At 49.9% G+C, this 23,028-nt stretch overlaps 2 protein-coding genes across 7 annotated transcripts in view; both read left to right on the forward strand.

The window, feature by feature from the left end:
• LOC133352001 (polypyrimidine tract-binding protein 2-like) overlaps window positions 1-23,028 on the forward strand; it is a 37,209-nt gene that overhangs the window by 6,488 nt on the left and 7,693 nt on the right. The window contains exons 8-14 of one of the 6 annotated variants that reach the window (XM_061567674.1): window positions 3,732-3,921; window positions 4,933-5,035; window positions 5,818-5,849; window positions 6,907-6,957; window positions 8,969-9,013; window positions 15,428-15,639; window positions 20,815-20,848. In XM_061567674.1, the coding sequence (XP_061423658.1) occupies window positions 3,732-3,921; window positions 4,933-5,035; window positions 5,818-5,849; window positions 6,907-6,957; window positions 8,969-9,013; window positions 15,428-15,639; window positions 20,815-20,848 (667 nt within the window). Of the gene's footprint in view, window positions 1-3,731; window positions 3,922-4,932; window positions 5,036-5,817; window positions 5,850-6,906; window positions 6,958-8,674; window positions 8,732-8,968; window positions 9,014-15,427; window positions 15,640-20,814; window positions 20,849-23,028 lie in introns of all 6 variants that reach the window. The other 5 variants (XM_061567675.1, XM_061567679.1, XM_061567676.1 and 2 more) reach the window with 5 other exon arrangements.
• LOC133352002 (uncharacterized) lies at window positions 15,650-23,015 on the forward strand. The gene is made up of 2 exons (XM_061567681.1): window positions 15,650-16,037; window positions 16,092-23,015. Exon 2 carries the CDS (start codon window positions 16,115-16,117, stop codon window positions 17,078-17,080), a length of 966 nt encoding a protein of 321 aa, XP_061423665.1. The 5' UTR covers window positions 15,650-16,037; window positions 16,092-16,114; the 3' UTR covers window positions 17,081-23,015.

Here is a 23,028-nt window from a genome sequence, read left to right on the forward strand (position 1 = left end):
TCCAGTGACGTTTCTCAGGCAAATCCTGGATGGAGTGTTCACCGGGAGATCTCTGAACGGAAATGTTTCGGTCTTATAAAACGATTCAAATATAAGCGTAAGCAATGTAATTACGAGAAACAAATACATGTCAAATAATCTAAACACAAAGCAGCGCCGTGTGAAATGGCAGCTGTGGCTAACTACGTGTCCACACCTCACAAATGCACACGTGCATCATCTAGAGATCCACATGCAATTACGGCAGTGGTTCCCCCTAACCGCTATCCACCTGCTAGGGTTTTTGGGAAACGAATCGCGTGCAAAACACTTCCCTCTGCCTGGTGGACCAGCAGGGCTTCACGTGCCACAGGTTGGGAACGGCTCACCTGGAGGGTGTTGAAATCCATGCGATGCTGTGTGTAAGGTCCGTCCACCGCACAGCTGTGCGGCCCGTGGTGGTAGTGGTGGCCGTGGTTGCGGCGGTGGCGGCCTGCGTTCACACGCGTTACGTCAGCGTCGCCCGAGCCGCATTGTGCGCGGCACCCCACGGCGTTTCTTTCTCTTGTCACCAGTTTGCCGCTGTTAAAGTACGAGTTGGGTCTTCGTGCGGTGCATGTGCGCCCGATGTGTGCTAGACACGTCCTCTGTGACTTGGAGAGCGCAGTTTAAAGTTAAGGATGGAGCTCTTCATGCGCACACAAGGTTTCTACTTGCGTACGCGAGACTTACGTGTACACACGTTCACAAAACCTCTGTGTGTGCGTGCGTGGGCGCTGTCCCATATTAATTTATCTTTTTTTGTGCTTACCCCATGCTCTCTCTGTCTGCCCTTAGTCCTCTTGTGTTTTATAGATCGTGTTGTAAGGGGCTTTGAGATGCATCGGCATTTAAGTACAAAATAAATGCAAATTCTGATCCTAAAGACAAAGCAGTTAGTGCTGCATTAAGGAGGTTAATCTTCCCAGTGAAGTCACTGTGTGCTTGACATTCACTTGAGAGCAGGTGATGGCGTTGGTAATGGTTATAGTGCATTTAGCGCTTCATGTAATGAAACGGTTATGGTGCAAACATTTAGAGAAGACGACAGTGAAGTGCAGATGTGTGGATCGTTTCGTGGAGAAAGGGAGCAGATCACATTGCCCTGTCGCCTGCCTACTGCTTCACTTTGAGATATCACATGGGAGTCGTTCCCATTGCTGGGAATTGGGCAATCCGGGAATGGGGGAGGCACAGCTGTGCATCATCTCCATCAGAACCACCATATTATGTAGAGCGCCACCTTAAACAAACGCCGACAACGCCAGCCATCGTAAAGCTGCCAAGAAGGGGCCATCCATTGCGTACGTATGCATGGAGGGGGGAGGGGGGTTAACCCAAATGCGTAGCTTGCGTATGGGGGGTCTACTGACGATGTGTGTACGCATAGGAAATGGGGGGGGGGGGTGAAGCCTCGATAATAATGCAGCCGGCGGTGGCCTATCTGTTTGCTTAAACACGTTAATATTATTAATCCTTGATCGTTTATGCGTGGATTAAATATTGGCCGTTCTATAGGATGCGGGGGGGGGGGGGGGGGGCGTCAAGCGTACGTACGCTGGTTGGGGGGGGATGTAAAAAGTATGCGTGCGTACAGGGAGGAGGGGAGGGGTCAAGTTTTGACAGATTTTTGCGTACGTACTAAATGGATGGCCCCTAAGTGTCGCATCACTAATGCTCAACACCAATTAAATAATCCCAGTCTTGACCATGTGCAGGTACGTGTTCTTTAAATGAAATAAGAACCCATTGAGACATTTCCTTTTGTGAAAGTGCCTGAGTTACACGCAGGAGTTCATGGGTAGGCTGGACTGCTCCGGCAGAGTAGTGGCGGCTTGGGAAACGGATACGTCCAGTCTGGTGGCATTATTGGAAGAGGACAACAGACTTAAATTTTGATTTAAAGCTTTCGTGACTGCAGGGATTCATATTCTTGGTTCTTTCGGTAAAGTCACGTAGAAGGGAAATAATAAAGTAATTGTTTTATGTTTATATTATTTTATTATTTCCTTTCTATGTGACTTTACCGAAAGAACCAAAAATATGACAACAGACTTCCGAGCCTGGAGGTCATAGAGGCCCGTTGTGTCAGGAAGGTTATGAGAGGTTCTATTTGTGGTATTTCCTGACCCTGAAGTCCTCTGAGGGCTCCAGCATTGTAATGGACATGGAATGGCTAAACGTGCATGTGAACACCGCAAAGTTCAAAATAGAGACCTTGGGGTCCATAAGGGCCGGCTGGCCGGCATAGATCTGAATGTTGCCTGCCTCAACACTCCAATAGTATCGTCTCACAAGAAGTTCCTTGTGTTTGACCAAGGGAAGACGGCTTTAGGTTGGTAGCACGACCTTGAAGCTAACACTTCCACTACGTTACGACTGCAGAGTTCTGGTTTTAGGTCTGGCTGATAATGTGACTGAGAAAAAGTTCTATTTTTGAATTGGTTGCATTGGTGACACCTGCAGGTAATTATTTTGTATTTTATATAAGTGGTGAAAAATTAATTTTCTGAAAGAAATCTACTTGCCAGTGTGCCTACAGAGGAACGTTTTGAGTCAATATAAAATAACTACACAACTTAACCGTAGGATGATAGTGTGGGCAGCATAATATCTGCGGTTGCTATGTTACTTAAAATTGGAAAATATTTTGTCAAAACGAGCAGCGTTGAGCATCGTTACGAAGCACTGGCCCGCATTTAAAAAGGCACCGCAGAGCCACTGCTGGGCAACATAATGCTGTTTGCCATCAAGAAAGTCTACACCTGCCATGCAAGACCACACCGATTAATCCCCGTACAGAGGGAATTGGGGGCAAAATGGCGATCCGAGCGCTCTGTCTGAAGCGGCCTGATGGTCTGCAGCCAGGATAGAGACCCACTCTGTGATGAGATGGCGCCCACATAGAGCAGGTTTGACATTTACAATTGATTGCAATACAACTCTGTTAGCGCATTGGGACTAGGAAGGGCACCCAATAATTTAATTTCTTGAGTGGAATTTAAACTTAAAATTGCAGCAGATTCATTGAGATCGTGGCAGTGAGTGACTTGCAAGTACACTTTTCAAGCGTTGGTTTTTTTGGCTTCACCTCGTGACGGGTTTGTGGGAATATCTAGATTGTGGGAAGAGTTTTGGTTTTTAAAGTCTGACCATATTTCCATCATTGATATTATTTTTATTGGTTTTTAGAGTTTTAATTTTGACTTATATTTGCATTAAATCCAGGGCTGTTCGAACTTGGAAATAATTTTCATTATACAGTAAAGTAATTGCAGAAACCAAGGCCACTAAGCACATGGCCAGGCCAGTCCGAGCACTGGTGAGTGGGTTTTGGCCCAGGCTTCCCCACAAGCCTCACAGTGCCAAGCCAACAGAGCCGTGTGACTACCTTGACCGGCAGCCTCGAGCTGCTTGACTACACATGCTTGACTGCAGCTGCTCGACTTGGTAGAGTTGGCAATTACTCAACCACCGTGGAGACTTGGCGAGGCTACAGGGCCTGCAAGTTGAGGGCTGCCCCTCTTCTTGGAGCACCTGCCGGTGGACTAATTATCCAGTGTCCCAGCTGTGGACCCTTCTCAGTTGCGGATAATCCATCGGGTGCTATTATGCAATTTTTACCCAGATGCCACCACGTGCAGTATGGGTAAGGAAAGGTGCTTTTTTACTAAAACAACTTAATCCCCCTGTCGGACCCTCGCGGCGAGCAGATGCTGGACGGGCAGAACATTTACAATGGCTGCTGCACGCTGCGCGTGGGCTTCTCGCGCCTCACCAACCTCAACGTCAAGTACAACAACGAGAAGAGCCGCGACCTCACTCGGCCCGACCTGCCGGCCGGCGAGGGCCAGGGCCCGTTCCCCCCGATGCGCGCACAAGGCAAGGAGACCTCCCTGCTCGGTATGTGTCCGCACCCGCAGCGTCCGTTGTTGCGTTGTGGCACCTCTTTATCGTTAAGGTTATGACCACCCTTGTTTAGCTAGGAAAGCCTCACTGAGTCGCAAGGCTATTGTTTTTCAGGAGGACCCTGCTATGTGTTTGATGTAGGAGGGGACGATCGCGATGTGTTTCGCAAAATAGTAATATGGGAGTAATTTTTTTTTTATTGGACCATGATGCCGGCACACATGGCCAACTCTTTTTCGGGATATGTCCCGTCCACTGTGAAGCAGACACCGTGTATTTTTTTGGTCAATACACTCTCAGTATTAACCAGGGCTGCCACCGGCTTGATTCGAAGACCTCTGCATCGAGCGGCAAGCGTGCTCCCACTGGGCTGTATCCCCGTCCCATGTGGCTGTGGTTCTCACGATAAACTAGGTATGTCACGATTCGTGAGTTATTCAATTTGTACGAAGGTCATTTGTAAGTGATGTGACAACATTACAGTTAGGATAATTGAGCAAACAGAAATGGCACAAACAAGGTGTAAAAAAATTGATATTTCAGTACGATGGTACAGATGAGACAGAAAAGTGCAGATTTTTAAACTGAATTGCAACCGGTGATTGCGACAATTTTATTTCTGTTTTGTTGAACAAAACGTTTGACGCCGACTAAACAGAGGGATTGATAAATATAATGAGAATTAGATCCTCTGGTGATGTACGCAATGTACGGGCCCGACCTCAAGGTTAGTGGATTAAAGGCACCGCCGCCACACCTGCGTCGTAATCACAATCTCGCGAGCTCTTCTGGGCCGCGTTTGTTTCCCATCTGCTGCGCGTTAACCCCAACGACCGGCTGCCACGCGGCGAGTAGCCGCGTTGCCGCCATAATTAGCCCCGCCGAGGTTCAGGGTGATCACATCGTTAAAAAGAAACTTCGCAATGGATGCTTAACCTAAAAACATTCGCGAGATTTCACAGCGCAGAGAAGGTTGTTCCAGCAGTTCGCCGTGTACCTTTCCAGGCGTGCGCGAGTGCAACGCTGCCATTCTGCGTAATCTCCTTGGTTCGCTTCACGGGAACAGCAATCATCGGCGTTGCTCAGCATCTGGCGAATTATCCTTCACGTAACATTTAGCTCCCCGATGCGTGTTTGAGTCGTGCCGCGTGTTGTTTGGACGCGCGCTAAGGCCTGAAGGACACGTCGGAGAGCCGTGCAGCACGTCCACGATGACCCGCGTGGCATTGTAATGGAACGTTTCGTTTCGATAAGCAATCTCTAGAAGAAAAAAACAATTTTGCTCATGAGCTGAGCCAAATTGTGTGGAGAGGAGGGACTCTCTCTGACTCAGGTCTGTTTTTAAAATAACATTTTGGTCTTTCAACCTTTCGGGCCCTTTGGAGCAAATGTTACAGACAGAGTTTGAACACGGAGGTAACAATGATGCTGAGAAATATTGGTCCCGACGGCCTTTACGCTGGTACCTCAAGATAGCAATATAAATTCCAATTATTTCGCTAGGAAATGCTCACCAGGTTGGTTTGTGCAAACACAATTTTAACCAATTCTGTAAACAAATATTCGTCTGAATGTGGGAGGAAACTGGAGAACCTGGAGAGAAAGTCCACCACTCACGCGAGAGCACCTCACAGCTCCACGCCAACAACGCCTGGCAAGCCCTGGTGCTCCCCAATCCAACAGCACTGACCAAGTGCAAATTCCACTTCGCTTCCGTAATCCGATGAGCATTGCGGCTGCCTGCAGAAGTGTGGGGAGGCCCAGGAGTGGATTTGCAAATGGCTGGACGTGTACATGACAGTAGTTATATTTTCAAAGTATGAACTCTTAGCCTTTAATGTTTCCGTGGCTGTTTATCCAATGAAACTACTCTGACCTCTTCCTTCGCAGTGCAACTGCTGAAGACGAAACATATCACAATTTTAAGTAATACCTCAAATTGTGCACTTTATCAGTTAAAACATTTTGCAGTGGTACACGTTGACACAAATTAATAATAAGAGCAATATGAAGGCTAGGTGAGTCAGAAGGAAATTATCAAAAATGTTTACATTCGGATTGTCCGAGCAATTGTGCATTTCTATAATAGAAAAATGGTTAAGAGGGAAGAGTTATTCACTCACTGCTTCAGGTCTGTGAAGTGTCGTGATGAAGGAGCAGGCTCCACATTAAGTATTGACCCTCGCCGTGTAGCACCGAGATGCCGTGGTGTGCTGGCGAGGGTTTAGGTGCGGTGCGGCTAAACTACTAGTGTGGTTTCACTTTGTATTGGCTGCTTGAGAAGCGTGGCCTTGGGCAGGACACGTCGCGAGAACGGATGATGGCCAATGGTCATGACTAACGACAGATTGGCAGCCAGAAGAAGGAGCGTGCCCGGCAGGACGACCACTGCGGAGATGAAGGCACGAGATTGGTTCATGTGCTGGATTTCGATGGATTGTTGTGTCCATTGCGAGACCGAGGGATGGCGATGGCTTAAGAAGGCATTTATCCAGAAGTAGATGGATCTTGGCTGCTGCTGAAGATTCTAATAGTTTTGTAATTTAAACATTTAATTTGAAGAAATTTTCCATCAGTTTTGACCATCCAGTCTACAAGGCTCCACTGCTTCCAATTTTATTAAGAATGAAAAGTATGTCCCGGCATTAAAGAACCACTCATTTTATCTTTCTCAGAGCCGCACTCGACGGAATAACCGCCGTTCTGGCAGAAAATAGCCTTGGCAAGCTTCCCTGCGGTGCAAGGGAAGAGGTTTCACCACGCGAACAGCAGCGTTCAATTCGGCCGCTTTCTGTGCGATGGAGCTCACAGTAGTGGGTGGGTTGATGCAGAGACGGAACATGGAAGGGCGCAATTTCCCCACAAATCCAAACCCACATTTCAGCCAGGTGGAAAGGAAGATTCTGCCTGCATGCACGCGTGTAGCTTGGCAGGAAAAGAGTTCCAGGTGGTAATGTCCCCCACTCTGTTTCTCTGCAGGTAACCCAGCCCTCATTCACGGAGGCTTCCCCAACATGTCCCAGTCTGCAGGTCGGTTCCCCCTGCTTTTGTGTGCCGCATGCATTTCCGTCAGATGAGGTTGCAACTCCATATCCATGCCGATTGCATCGCAGAAATTTGCGATCACTTTCTGCGTTAAATTTTTTGAGGACAGAGATGTCCCTGACCGTTAGAGCTAAGTCATTCTCATACGTTCATTCACAATAAAGGTTTTATGGGTTAGATCAAGTAAATATAAATGTGTCGTTAACCCATCACCACCCGACATAACAAATTAGTAAGGTTTGTCACGTAAACACAACGCGCCAATTACTACTTTAGCAGACTGGTGTGTTGGAGAGTAAACCCACAACATTTACAATTTCAGTACGACATTTGGCTGGTCATTACAACCAGCTTCTTCAGGCGATTTGCCATCATTGTGAATAAATCTGCGTGTTTTGGTCCCATTCAGATATTCATCATTTGGGCTTCTCCACTTCCTATAATTCCTTCCCTTAAAAAACCCAAAGTATTCATTAATGAGCTCTGGTAGACACTCGCGTTACTCATTTCTCACTCCAATCATCCTCTCATCTCTGCACCTTAACCTGGTTTTACATTGGGCACCCGTTATGATGCTGTAACAGATCGTAGCCCGTTAACTCTGATCTTTTAGTGAGCTTTGTTACCTAGCTTGTTGGCAGTTGGCGCAGTAAGTGTAAGTGGGGATTCACACCTTACCTACTCCATTGGTAATAATTGCACGGTACGTTGGAAACCCGTTGACTGTTGACACGTCTTCACTTCTGCAGTGAACCCCTGTAACCTAGTTCTGGCCCTAATAATACCCCGTTACGTCCCAAGAGACACAAGCCTTATTCTTGGGTCTTTCGGTAAAGTCACGTAGATAGGTTCAAATAATTTTTTTTTAAATAACAAAAAGCATGTTATTTTCTTTGAACCTATTTACTTGACTTTATTGAAAGACCCAAGAATATGAATTCCTGCAGTCACGAAAGCTATAAGTCAACACAAGCCCTGCTGCAATGTTTCCTTTTTCAACACTCACCGGCCATGGGTAAAAATAACCGCTACTTTTCAATTTCACTAGCTGCTCTTCGTGAATGATTTGAATGCTTTAACAATGATTTGTTCCGAATCCCATAGTTTCAAAGCGAGCGTGTCAAAGGCAACCAGAGCACAATGATTTATGCCGGCCTGTTATTTGTTTATATTTTTTAATGCGATTTTAATGATGCAACAGCTGTTGTGTTTTTACACTGTACACTTATGCCACAAATAGTCTGCACTGTGTTGTACTCGTTACAGTGCAGAACAATGCATTTGTCAACTAATTGTTTATCTGCACCTGAAACAAATAACTGTTTTAGTAAGTTGGATTGAGAAAGATAGGGTTGCATTGCTTTCTCTCCTTTGTTTATCTCAAAGTGAAGTGAAGTTTCTCCGTGCTCAGACTAGTATGGGTTGCACACATCTGCATTGAAGCAATTGGGCAGCGCTGGAAATTCCACATTCCCATAATGGGGGCCAGTCTTTCGATACGACAACCACCGATAACCTTGCTAAAGTTGGTCCTCATTTCGCTGGCCCAGGATAACTAATACGTGATTTGGTGATGCTGCGTTGGCAGCGGTGCACACGCACATTTAACATACGCAAAAACTCAACACGCTCGTCAACAACATTGCCTTTGTGTTTAAGGCCGTGTTGTTGTTGACGGTGATGAGTGTGTTGCGTTTTTCAGGATCACTAATTGGCCGAGTCAAAACCGGCGTGGAATTGGACTCGCAGACTTCCAACTGTGAGTCCATCGCGCCACCTCGCTGGATGAACCTCGTTATGTATGCGTCTCCTACGTTGTGTTTCACGTCCAGTGCACACGAGCCTGCTTTACGTTGCCAGCTGTGGCATCGCGCTTCCCCGTGCGCCCGCTGTCCCTCGTGGCGTCCACCCTTGGGTCTCCGCGGAGTTTGAGGTGGCGTCGAGCAAGGGCCTAAATTCTCTCGGCACTAATTACTAACATCTCTTTCTCATGCAGATTTAAACCCGCGGCATTCTCAAAACTACTTCCCCCATTCTCCGGGTGAGTGCGGCAGACGGCTCCATCACGCTGTCGCTAAAATCACGCTGTCACAGCGCCTCTGTGTTGAGACAATTCCTCACCGTCATCGTCACGATTTGGTGCGTGCACTTCATCTGTTTTACGCATTGTTACGTTCTAACTATTCAAATGAAATAGCACAGGGAGCGAGAGTTTTTGCTAAACAGTTAATGTTAGCGTGGTGAGTGTACAGAAATAATGTTAGCGGTGTGCGTTTAGTACCGGTGGCATGATGCGTCGCATCGGCAATTAATGTTGATTCTCGAGCGTACGATACAGGCATGGAATCGCAGTGTATGAATTAGTTGTTTTATATTCGGATATGTTTTAACTGTTTTGTTCATGTGACATTCTCCAGCCCATCAGATGCAGCTCCACTCACTAAAGGTGTTAAAAAAGGTTACAACCATTTTGTGTTTTTTCATTTTCGACAAAGCCAACCTAGAGTAACAGCACTAGGATACAAGATGTTTCTGCATCGGTATAGACGAATGGATCTGAATATTGTACTGCCATTGAAAGCTCGTGGGCTTTGAGCCTTACTCTGCGCTGTGTGCGCGCCTACATTCTCAGAGCTGCCACGTGGCAGTGCTGTCCCTGTTGCTGTGCAACAGCACCACCAGCCGCTCTCATCAGGAACTGATAGCAGGCAGAGGAGCGTTGATTCACGGCGTCCCGTGTTGTTGGCTGAAACGTGCGTTGGTAAAACGTGCGTCCGTAAAACGTGTGTCGGCAGGTCGGCGCTCTCCTGTATACTCAAGTGGCGTAGCTACTTGTTGTTGCTGAGAGGTTCGTGGTTTAAATCCAGCGGGCTACCTTGGTAATTCCTGTAAAATGTACGTGCTGTCTGCTTCACAATGGATGCTTAAGATCCCCTGATGTCATTCCAAATAAGTAGTCCTTTTTGTGCTGGTTTCATGGTCCACATTTGCCATATTCGAACAATTACACTGCAAATCATTCAATTGGAACTGCTGTTTGCTTACCAGGTCAGGTATTGAGTCAACTCTGCCGCACAGAGACGGCTGGCACTCGGGGTGCCCTTTCAAATGGTTGAGCTGAGACGTGGATGCACGTCGCTTATCACGTGTGAGGCGCTCTGAGGCTCCCCTGTGTGTAGAAGGGGCGGCTCTTATCGAACGCAAATCACGATTGTGATCGTGGCTGTGTTTGGCTGCTGCGGACACAGCGGCTCCCCCGTCCCATATGCGTGGCAAGCGTGGCAAGCGTGGCCGTTCACTCGTTCACTGGGACGTGGCCATGAGCCGTTGAGTCACGCTCGGCACAGAGAGGGATCGCCCCCTGTAGAGCTCGCTCAGTGTGGTTCAGGTCAAGGTTCGGGTTGGATGTTTTCACACAAATTACTTCAGTGTTGTCATTCACTGGAGTGGAGATCTTAGAATAGATGTTTTTTTTGCATGGTTTAGAGACTGAAGTTGATGTGAATAAGATCTAAGAGCATTAAGCATTCTGGACAATGTGTAAAATAGATAAGCGGACGATGTTTTCAGCAAACAGCTGTCTCTCCACGTAATTCAAAGTAATTATTACAACCTGTCGGTTCTTGACATCAGTGTGTAGATACACGTACACCGCTGTGCATTCACTGCTGGATGAAGGCCCCCGCACACTGTGCGAGTCACGGGGATTGTTTGACCATACTTCACCACGCTGGTAGGCGCGTGCTGGTGTTGGGCAGGTGGAGGGCAGCAAGATTGGGTGAATGGCGTTGTAGGAATGTGCATCTCACTAATGCACTTTGGAAACTCGCCCTTCTGTTTACCGCTTGTTCTGTCGAAGGCCAACGTGAACTCTAGGTCACGCTTTCTCCAACAACATTTTCCAGTTTCATTCAATCCCTGTTAGCTTGCCAAGGACGGTTCTGCTTCAGTAAAGCCCTTAATCTTCTACCCGGAGACATCCCATTCACCAGCATCAGTCTTCTAAACCGTGTGTAACAAAGGGACCCAGGCTGCTCGACAGAGTTGTTCCCTGCAGGGGCTGCAGAGTGAACGCCGTGCCCTGCACCCCGGCAGATTGCAGGGCACGGTCGTCAGATGTTAACTACCTCGCCTGGTATGCAGGCGCTGTATATTTGGAGTTTATACGTCTCTCTTCCCGTGGTTACGTGGATTTTTCTCTGGGTTCTCTCCACATTTAGAAACATGCGTTGAGAGTATTTGGCTGCTATGAATTTCCACCACTTTGTTGAGCTATTATATGTAGCCGGGTCTCTTCTGAAAAAGAGCTAAATATCTCAGTGGGCCCTTACCTGTGCCGTTTAGTTTTAGATCAGTGTATTCGCTATTAGGGGTATGATGCTGCACCGATTAATTGATTCATGTCCATGTGTGTAAGAATCAACGTTGCCCTGTCAGTATGCGTTGTATGGGATGATGCTTACGTGGTGTAAATGGTTAGCGCACTGGACTTGCAATGCAGAGGTCGCCGATTCTATCCAATCTCCCGGTACGGCAGTTGAAACAACTCGCAGGCTTCTAAACCCCCCCGCCCCCTAACTGCCTCTGGTAGGTCGTGCGTGGTGGGGTAAAGTGTGGCTACTCTCAGCTCTTTCAAGGCATCTTGTCAGCGTGGAATAGCAGACCAAATTTCCTCTGGAATGGCTTTGTTTTGCAGGCCCTTTTGCCAACAGTAGTGCGAGCGGGCAATTGCAGGGCTGCTCCCTTGCCACCCTTTTATTTGTTGAGTGTAACGAGTTCATGAGAGTCCTGCATCCACTAGAGGCCGCTGCTTTCACAAACTGTTAAAAAAGGATCGATTATTCAGTTGAATTGCCATCGTGATCGTCGTCATTTAATTGGCTTGCGATGGGAGGCGAAATAACGAGAGCGGTGATGAGTAACTCACCAGCCAGGCGGCTCAGCGGTATGGGGAGCTGCTCGCAATCAGAAGGTTACGGGTTCAAATCCTGATTGGGGGGTTGACTTGGCCCATCATCCCTTCATGGTCGATAAATGTAGTGTTTGTCTTGAACTTAGACGAATCTCTGCCACAGGAATGGGGAATTTCCACCGCTGGCTCAGGGCTGTAAACAGAAGATGAGTACCAATGCCTCAATGCTCATTTCAGCAGGAAATCGCTTTGACCTTTGACTTTTAGTTACTGCCCTTGTGGCTGTGGGTAGCACCCACCCAGAGTCCAGAGACATTTGTAAATTCTGCTCGTAATTGGCAAGAAGCCTGCGGCTAGGTTTTTAACTACATTTTGGACATGGTGTATTTTTTATGCAGCGTTGCTGGAGGCATGTAAAAAATTAAAAGTAATGCGGCTGTGAAATGGGTGGTTAAAAAATAGCCTCCCAGGTGGCGAGGCCTGTCATCCATTAAGGCATGAAAATGGGAATTCACAGTCTAACAATTACTCAAATATAATGTGTTTTTATAGCAGGCATCGCCGCCTCCTGCGAACACTTGGCAGGACACTCCTGAACGAGTCATGAGACTCAGTAAGGCTTCCTTGGTAAACAAGAGTAATCATGATAGAAAAAAGAAGACTTTATCCTTTTGAAAAAAAGGCTTTACCATTTTTTAAATTATCTTATTACTCGCAAAAGGGTCCTGTAGATATAAGCTTAATAAGAATGACATCTACACTGGACCCTGAGTAACGTTTTGCACCACCACACATTTTGAAAAATAGAAACACGCCTTGGTTTGGCCAGGCGTGCACCCTGACCTCTCTGCTCGTTTGCCTGCACTGGGTGAGCACGTTTAATCAACTGAACATCGTTCACATTACACCGCAACCGTTCTCGTGCAACGTCCTCACAAATGCAATACATCCGCGCGTTTGTGCGTGCGCTGACACATTGAGAAAATGTTCACGTTCGCGGATGACGCACGCGCACTTACGGAGGGCGATGGTTTTCATGGAAACGGCGCACAAATTATTTATTTTCCTTTTTACTCTTAGCGGGGAGAGGCGTTCGGCTTTAATCATCGTGTCGGTGCAAAACCCATGGTCAGCCTGCTCCGCGCCAGCAATGCGGGGTGCCGAGCCAAGGCGGCTTAACAGAGGCCCCCCTTGAATTTATACGGCGACGCTGCGGATCCCGTCGTTACTCATCACCCGCAAGCCCCGGGCCGTGCAAACGCAGAATGTGCTCAGATCACGCAGGGGAGGCCGCCTCCCTGCCACGGGAGACACGTCAAGGGATTAACGTTTCCTCTGCCCTTACTCCATCATTGCATTCTGGTCACACACTCAATTTCGATCGTCAAACACCGCGCGGGGGTGGGGTGGGGGGTGGGGGGATCCTTATCACACTGCCCCAAGCCCCCAGCCCCAGCAAAGCTTCTCCCAGCTGTCCGCCAGCCCGGGTTGTTTTCACCGTCCCAACTCTGCTTGTAATTTAGTCGTAAACACCGCAGCGTGTCCTGGTTAAGCGATTAGCGGTAATAACTAAGCTCATATTTCCGTGGCCACGCGAATTTATGTTTGGCGTCGCGTCTCCGCCGCCTCTTTCCAACGCGCACGTCCCGGGGACGCCGCTTGCTCCGTGTTCGTGGGCGCAGGAGGCGAGCGTGCGGCGAGCGTGCGGCGATCAAAACAAGCCCCAGGTTAACCCCCGGAGCGGGCCGCGGGCTCTTGACCACGGGCGGAGGACATGCGAGGCCACGGCTGGCGGAGACGCCCTCGCGAGGCTCGAGTAGAGTCGGCGGCATTGCGCTGCGGTGAAAGTCAACCCGGGATAATAAGGTCTTCCGTGATCGTTGGTCGACGACACTGCCGACAAGGAAAACAATATCTGATTGGCAACGTTTCAGGCAATGGCCCTTCTTCACAGCGGAATCCAATCTGGACTGGGAAGCTGCAGTTTTACCTTAGAATTAACTCCCCTCCGACGCGTTCTGGGGCGCGCAGCACGTGCCGTTTTTCGGCATGAAGTCCGAGGTTTCTCTCAACGTGCTCACTCGAGGTGGTGAAGAAGAAGACTCGGCGGTCAGCGCGTGGAGCAGACCCGCCACACACGGGAGTTTAGCTGCCACATTTTGCTGTGGTCTAACCGGAACGCGAGAGAGCCCGTCGGGTCACGGATTGACTTGCGTGTTGCAAGCGTGCCTCGGCAGGCGTTGCCTGCGCGGGTCAAGGAAGGGCGCGCGCTCCGTGTTTGAACGCAAAAGAACCCGGTGCCATTTAGAGTCTCTGTGAGTCCAGCAGGGACTGCTGCTCCCAACCGGGGCCACGATGCCGCGTGCAGCAGCTTGCGGCGGGCTGCTCTCTGGCGTCGGGGCGCGCGTCACGGCGTCACGGCACCTCCGATTAGCACGGTTGGCTACGTAGAGTGCGAAAGAAGTTCAACGTACATACAGTTAAACATACGGAGTCACGGCATTGCGGCGTTACGGTGCGCTGGGAAAATTTAAAGGCGTTGGAAAGTTTCCAGCAGATGTTCAAATCTGAGAAATAAGAGAGAACCCAACGGTGTGGATATGAGACACCTGACTGGCGATCGTCAAGGATGTTGATCATGAGTGATGTTTTTAATTAGCGTTACCCTCATTTATACCGTGTTGTTTGGCAAAATTACATTTTCATTAATATATCAGTCGGTTTATATTGAATTTTAATTGGTCGTGCATTTATTTTTTAATGCAAATTAGTTTTCCAGATACTGAATAATTGCTCGACCCTTTCTGAGATACCTTGGCATGTAATTAAGGCTCCCTCTTATGATAATGATTTAGTTTTTTAATTGATATTTCTACTGCACCTTTCAGCATGAAAACACATAGCACCTTGCCTTATAGTCACACATCCTGGATACATATTCAATCACTGACCATGCACACACTTACGTGCAATTCTCAGATGTAAAGTTCATTACAAAAGCCCCGTTTTTCAGGGCTTCTCTGTAACACCAGACACGTGCCAGTGAATCATCAAAGTTGTGATGCACACACAAGGTACGTCACCAGTGCTAGCGGGATTGGTTTGTCGGACTGCCAGCAGATAAGAGGGCTCCTCCTCGCACAGTCCGACTTGTGGTGCTTTCAGCAAAGAATCATCCTGCAGGTGCATCCAAGTTTTGTCATTTATGTGGGGCGCGGTAGTGTCGCGGTTAGCGCATTGCGCTGCGGAGCTGATGACCCAAGTTCAATTCCAGCTCACGTCCACCACCAGCGATGATTATCCGAACCGGTCCTGGCTCTCCCCTAGGTTGACTCCGCCTTAATTGAGAACCTGGTGTGCTACGTAAACTTCGCCATTGGTGTAGTGCTGGCCGCCCATCCCCTCGTATGCTGCTCCGGCCTTCATAGGCGCTCGCTAACAGCGCTTGCCCCAACAGTCTATTTGGCCATGGGGGGGATCCTTGTACGATGACACGACGCGTGATGGCGTGTGTGTGCCCGTGTTGTGTCTGCGTGCTCCCAGGCTTGCCGAGCGGCGTTGGCGGGAGGCTGCCCGGTGGCCTCCCTGGTGGCATGGGCTCCTCCTTCGGCTTCCCGGGCATGATGGGGCCGCGCCTGGGCCTGCCCCCGCCCACGCCATCCAGAGGCGGCGGCGGCGGCGGCGGCGGTGGCGGCGGGATGCCGGGCCTCCCCGTCAACTCCCCAGTGCTGCTGACGAGCAACCTCAATGCCGAGGTCCCGCCGATTCTCTCGCGCCGCCCCCCCGGTGGCGTATCCACGACGGGGCCCGCGCCGTGGCCCCCCCCCCTCCCCGCCCGGGGCTCCGGTTGCGTGGGGGCCCCTGGATAGACTCTGCCCACCCGTGGGTTTGTTCCCTCCCGGCAGCCAGCTCTGCCCCCCTAGGGGTCGGTAGTGGAACGGAGAAAGCGACTCGCGGCAGAGTTCCTATGCCCCAGCGGTTTGGCTGTGACCACCGAACTGAGGAAGCCCGTATGTTATGCCTTAATGGCAACACTCTCGGAAGTAAAGTTTTTTTGTGTCAAGTCTTAGTACGGTCAAATAGTTTTAGGCCCTAAGACATCATGGAAATAACCCCTGCTACCTTGCAAGATCTGCGAGTACACACACACATGTGGCTGATCAAGGGAACATTGCAGACACATCACTGAGTGAAAACACTCACAAATTGGCCAATATCAGACAGCAGAGTATGGGGAGGGATTTGGTGCCGGCTCCTCCTCGTGACCATCTCACCACCACCTCACCACCTCACCACCTCACCACCATCTCACCACCTCACCACCATCTCACCACCACCTTACCACCACCACCTCACCACCACCCCACCACCCCACCTCGCCACCACCTCACCACCATCTCACCACCTCACCACCATCTCACCACCACCTCACCACCACCTCACCACCACCTCACCACCACCTCACCACCACCTCACCTCACCACCACCTCACCACCACCTCACCACCTCACCACCATCTCACCACCTCACCACCATCTCACCACCACCTTACCACCACCACCTCACCACCACCTCACCACCACCCCACCACCCCACCTCGCCACCACCTCACCACCATCTCACCACCTCACCACCATCTCACCACCTCACCACCATCTCACCACCATCTCACCACCACCTCACCACCACCTCACCACCACCTCACCTCACCACCACCTCACCACCACCTCACCACCTCACCACCATCTCACCACCTCACCACCATCTCACCACCACCTTACCACCACCACCTCACCACCACCTCACCACCACCCCACCACCCCACCTCGCCACCACCTCACCACCATCTCACCACCTCACCACCATCTCACCACCATCTCACCACCACCTCACCACCACCTCACCACCACCTCACCACCACCTCACCTCACCACCACCTCACCACCACCTCACCACCACTGTGTAGCCGCTGCTACCTTCCCCCTGGTCTGGCTCCTCCTGCTAGTGCCTCTGAGTCGTTCTGTTCCAGAGCGAGCGAGTCCAGCGGCACCTTACGAGTTGAACTTATTATTAGAACTATACGGTAGTAAAGTAAAACTTCCATTTCACGTGAATTGTGAACTGGAAGTTTTGAGTTCCGTTCATAGCCACCTTTCCATCCTAATACCACAAACTATGGAGGCTATTGCATCCTGACATGCAGACGTGCATCTTGGTTCGCGCCCCGCGCCATGAACCCGCCAACTCGAGTTCGATTCCCGGCCACGGCTAACATCGGTGGCGAGTGACATCAGAACCGGTTCTGGCCTCCTCACCCGAGCCTTCACCAACCCGCACTGACCAGCGTGGTGAAGTATGGTCCAAAAAACGTCCATGACCAACAATGCGTGGAGGGATGCCTTCTTCCATTGGTTTTGGACTGTAATGGTTATGCACATTTAGGATATGTGTGTGTATATACGGCAGATTCCAAGGTATTGTAGGGTGTGTTCCCTTGATGTCCTTTGGCATATTTTATTTCGTCCCAGGGCAGCACATATTCTTTTGCAGTTGGCCGAGCTTCTCATCTGCTGGGGAGGATACTCTTGTGGTTGTAAAGTCATTGGTTCTTTACAAGTAGTTGTTTTATCGTATGTAAGAACAGGCACATATGAGCTGTCAATCCTGACAGTGTTGCCGTTAAACTTTACAGGCAAAGTCCTTGTTAAATTTCCCCATCAAAGCAACTTGCTTGACACTGAACATTCTAAGGGGGTGTCTTTGCTGCTTGTTAATGAGTCACCGTGTGTATGTGTGTGCTGCATGTGGAGGCGGTTTTGATTTTACAGGAATGTTGTGCTCTTGCGTTGTTGTTATTATGATTCTTACGTTGTTTTAATTAACACTCCAATCTAGCTCCGGCAGCATTTTGTTTGAATGCGGCTCTTTTTGTTCACCATAACAAGCTGAAGGTGCAGTGAGTGTTTCGAGTTAACCTCACGAGTTTGTCAGCGTGTTCACGTGGAGCAGTGCCGCACAACTCGGGAGTAGTTTTTTGTACAACGATGAATTCTAGAACTTGAAAATTGCGAGGATTGCATTGGCAGTGGTGCTGCGTGAGCGCCAACAGAAACATTCGCCACGTGCGCTCATCACGCCGCCTTGTGACAGAAACATGCACTCCAATTGGGCAAAGTTTTGGGCGATGGGCCTTCGTCTCGAAGCCATGGGTTGTGGGAAAAACCCGTTGAACAACGCCGTTTTCAGTTTACATGAGAACAGTTTTCCATGAGTGGACATGGAATCCTTCAAAAGCACAAAATACCCATATAAACTGGCTTAAATTACAGGTAGAGTTAAAACGGCTGATTTAATATCAATGTAATCCTTATTTTCTTTTAAGTAAGTCATTCAAATATATTTGCAGATCAACTGCATTTGCTTTGTAAGCAGAATTATAGAGTCAACCGTAATCTAAAATGTATAGAGAATTTAGTCGATCAGCCGTTACAGTTGTTACGGCATTTTTACCTTTGTCAAATCTTACCGGACAATAAAATATCTTCAGATGTTAATGATTGCCCACTTATAACTTCACGCAGGAGTAGACCTTTTATAGCCATTGCAAAATATTACTTGCCATAATACATTCCTTCGGCACCGTTTGATGATTTTATCCCCACCATTTTAGTATCCACGCGTGGGAAGTTGTTCATGTGCCAGCACAATATAATCATTTGTTCATTCTCTTAAAACATCCACCGAGGGTGTGTAGTGCGTGTAGGCCCCGCCGTGGTGCGACGGGCGATCTCCCAACTCCGAGTTGGCTGATCTGTCCTCGCCGAGCGGCACAGCGGCAGCGCTGTCGCCGCTTGTCCCAGAGGTTCTTCTTTCCGTGACGCTACGCGCTGCCAGCTGCCGTGACGCTACGCGCTGCCAGCTTCACGCACGGTGGACGTCAAGGACCCCTTGACATTCGCAAGATTTGGCCATTGCGTGCCGGCATCGGGGGCCAGATTTGACAAATTATCCGCAAATGCCTTAACATTGCTGAATTGGGATTATGCATGACAATTAAGTTAAACTTATCCTGGTCTCTTGAATTCTCACCTCGTTAAACAAAATGAATTGGGCTGCGAAGAGAAGGGTATTTTCCCGTGATCTCAGGCGAGTGTGTGTTTCTGTGAAAAGGCAGCGCTGCTTTGGAATTCTTTCCAAAGCCCAAAATCCTCTTTTATCGATATTGGGCGAGTACATTTTAATGCAGCCCATTTGAATCTGTCAAGGAGCTTGCGATTTACTGTTTTTAAAACTCGCTCGCTCTCTACACCTTCACGTAACCCCTTTGACTTGCTGACAGGGCCATGCTCACATGCTGACCTGTGGAGCTGTAGATTGGCATGGCTTCACTTTGTCTCCTATCGCACGTCTGAAACCTCCAATGTCCATTCTGCCCTTGTCTTTCTCTGCATTACTCTTTGCCTTTTCTGATCTCTGTTTCCCTCAGTTTGGCTTCCACAAATTCTTAGAAACACCCGAAGCCGTAGGGCAAATGTGCAACATTTTCCGCAAACACAAAAAGCCAGCGCTCGGGATTTTTCCGTAAAAACTTCGATTGCAACGTTACGGACTTACCAAAGGGAAGATTTATGTACGTCAAAAAATACAAAATACATTACATTTGAGTTACTTCCATTTGACATTAGCTTAATTCACAACATTGGTTTTTCAAAGAAACGCAAAATATACCTAATGTGATATGAAGCTAAACTTAAATCAAATGTATCCATTACATTGCTAGTCTGGCCCTTGCTATACCACAGTCTGACTCTTACAAAACTTGTTACTTTAACGAATCGGCCGCCCAAGTTAATTTCGGTGAACACTTCAACCAAAGCCAAAACCCACGACGCGCGAGGTTTGTACGTGCATGGTCTTTCCTTCACTCGTCCTGCCGATTGATGATTTTACTTCTGGTTTCTGCTGTATCTGTTGGCCTGCGCCAAAATCTAACCACATTCTACCGATCTGATGCATCTTCTCTTCTTGCGCTCTCTCTCTCTCTGTGTCTCTCTGTCTGCTCTCTCTGGCTCTTTCTCTCTCTCTTCTTGCCCTGCCCAGCCACAGCGGCCTCGCCTCTTCTGTCTACGACCTTCAAAACTGCATCTCTGTGCTAATCTAGGAGCGGTTGTCCTCATTCCCTGCCCCCTCCTCGCCGGCTCCTCGCCGCGGTCGCGAGCCACGCCGCTGTCGTCGGTGCCCTCTCCTCTCCTCCTCCTCCTCCTCACCCCGGCTGATCTTTGTTTTCCTGTTTTTTGGATGGCTCCCTCAATCCCTCCCTCCTCCTCCTCCTCCCTTCCCCTCCTCCCCTCCTGCCTCCATCCAAAGCCTGCATGTCACGCACCGTGCCGCTTCCCTTCTTGCTCCAAGTTCCCGTTGTTGCTCCCCGTCATGGCTTCCCTCTCTCCTCATCTTTCTCTTCCCCTCACTGCCTCCGCTCCTCCAGCGGTCTTTCTTTCCATGCCTCTGCCCCCACCCCTCGTGCTTCCTCTCATCCCCTTGAGCTCCATGCCTCTCCCTCTCTCTTCTCTCTCTCTTCTCTCAACTCCCTGCCTCCCGCTTGCTATCCCCACCCCCCTTCTCCACCCTGGCTCCGCGCTGCTCCATTGCTTCCTCTCCTTTCTGCCCCTTCTCCTCCTGCCCTCCTCTACTCGAGGCTGCTTTCCTGCATCCATATCTTCTTCCTTTTTACGTCGCTTCATGTTTTTATCATCATGTCCTTGTTCCTTCCCTCCCCCTCCTCCCCTCCCTCTCTCTCCCTCCCTCCCTCCCTCCATCCCTTCCCCTACCCGCACCTGCCATTCTGTGGACACGACTGTGGCTTGCGTGTGGCTGCGCTCTGCCCGCTCTATCTTGCCGACTCGACCGCCTCCTCCTCCTCCTCTCTCTAGGCGGTTACGCCTCAAAGGCTCTTTAATCTGTTCGGTATGTCCTTGCCTCTACGTGCCCTGCATCCAACCTCACCTGGGGGTGATACACTCGTTCTTTAACGCCTTCACCACGGCTCGTGTAGCTTCCTCGGGATTTGGTTAAGTTTTTTTTCTCGATCCAGATATTAAAAGGTACAAAAGCGGCCCTTGTAAAAATAAATGCTTGGTGCTCCAGTTTACAAATCCTGCGAGCACGCAGGTGAATTAATGAAAAAAAAGGAGAGAATTCGACGCCTGCGAATTGGCAAGAGGAATGTATCCGTCGTGGTGCCGGGTCGCTGGCACCTACCAGAATACCCTGAGGGTACCGAGCCCCGTTCCTCTGTGGAGTTGCGCGCCTCCTAGCTGTGCGTGCAGCGCACCAGCTCGTGCCCAAGAGGGAGTGCTTGCGCACGTTCGCCATCCGCCTCCGAACCCAGATCACCCCAATGGACGGATGTGTGATTAATCTCAGAGCCCATCGCTGCGGTTTGACGTTGAGACGTGACCCGGGCGGTCTGCGCTCCCGTGAGGGAGGCTCGCGGATGTAAGAGGCCGCCGCAACGGCTGCGTGACAAACTGCCGAGGGCGCCAAAATTTCCAAACCAATTTTCTCCACAGTTGCCCGTTCGAGGCTGGGATTGATTGGGGCCTCGCCACGAGCAACGCGGAATTTGTAACAGCTGAGCCGCCCCTGTGCAAAGGCACGGGACGCTTATTAAATAAGCGTTTATAGATGCCACTCATTGGGAACGTTTGTGAAGGCCACAACGGTTTGCCGAATGTGGCTGGCACATTGAGGTCCACGGCCGCGGAGGCTGCGGTGTTGGTGAAGGAGTTAAAGTTTCCCGGTGGTCGTGTCTCATCTGTTCATCGCAGATGCATTCATTGTGCTGCTAAGTACCACGGCGTGTTTGATTAATAGCATGCGAGTTCTGACGGATTTGTGTTTTTGCCTCGTTTGTGTTCGTATTCATGAACTCACAGTCGACCGTTTACGTTAATTTAAAATCGCGTGTAAAACGGCTACATTTATATGTTAGCAAGCGAATAAGATCATTTTACTAAGGCCGAGAAGTTGCAATAACTTTAACAAGTACTGTGTTTGCAAGTTTGCTAACCATTGTTTTTATTCCATGTGAAAGGTAAGGCTTTGAAGTATTTATTTTATTTTACTGGTGACCCCGAAGTGTTTTGTTATGGAAATATCCGTGCATACTTATCTCTTTACAGTGTTGTATGAACAATACGATGCCATTTGGATTTATATAGCATCTATAAACAAGAACATCTCCATTGTGCGATCACCATACCAACCAGGCTAGTCGGCAACCCTCCCAGCTGAATGTATCCCATAGCAACTCGTAATCTGCCGCTACGAGGCACTTACAACTCTGGCACAAGATCCCAGGAACCCTGCGCAGGGCTCGAAGTCGGTGAGACGCGGCACCGTGGCGCCACCGACAGCCGCGGCGCTGACGCCGAGGATGAGTTGGGCTGCGCTAGGCCAGGCCCTGCGTGCTCTGTGGAGCGTGCGGGCAGCCACCACAGCCCTGGGGGCAGCCACCACAGCCCTGGGGGCAGCCACCACAGCCCTGAGGGCAGCTACCACAGCCCTGGGGGCAGCCACATGCATTGTGTGTAGGGAAGCCAGGGGGCTTGTCCCATGGCGTTTGTAATGTAAAAGTATTTCCCCCTCCCACACAACATCACCTGCAGCACACCAATCCACAGTTTTCGGCCAAAGTCATCAGCAACGAGCTCAAGCAGCTCCGTGAAGTATGATCGAATAATCCCCACAACCAGCGCAGCATTTCTCTAGGACGAAGGCCAAATCACGTGCGGGTGATGCTCCGTAGAGCCGTCTAGTGGAGGCCTTGCGCAGCTCCAGCACTCCGCACGGGGCAGCTTCGTCGCGTGGGAAGTTCTCGCGGTAACCCGGCAGTAGCATCGCTGTAGGCGCGGAGCTAGGAGAGGCAGGGATGTGTACGCGCGTGTACGTGTGTACATGTGTGTGCGTACGCGCGTGTATGTGTGGTGTGCGTGTGTGGTGTGCGGTGTGCGTGCGTGTGTGTGTGCGCGCATGTGCGTGTGTGTGGGTGGGGCACGCGTTGGAGGGGAGGGCGAGCGGCGAGGAGGCGGTGGCTGCTGTCCGCGCGGTGCCGGTGCTGACGTGGGTCTGCGTGCCGCGTGCAG

The sequence above is a fragment of the Lethenteron reissneri genome, chromosome 39 (genome assembly GCF_015708825.2).
Source record: "Lethenteron reissneri isolate LAM-NWPU_2019-01 chromosome 39, ASM1570882v1, whole genome shotgun sequence".
NCBI lineage: Eukaryota > Metazoa > Chordata > Hyperoartia > Petromyzontiformes > Petromyzontidae > Lethenteron > Lethenteron reissneri.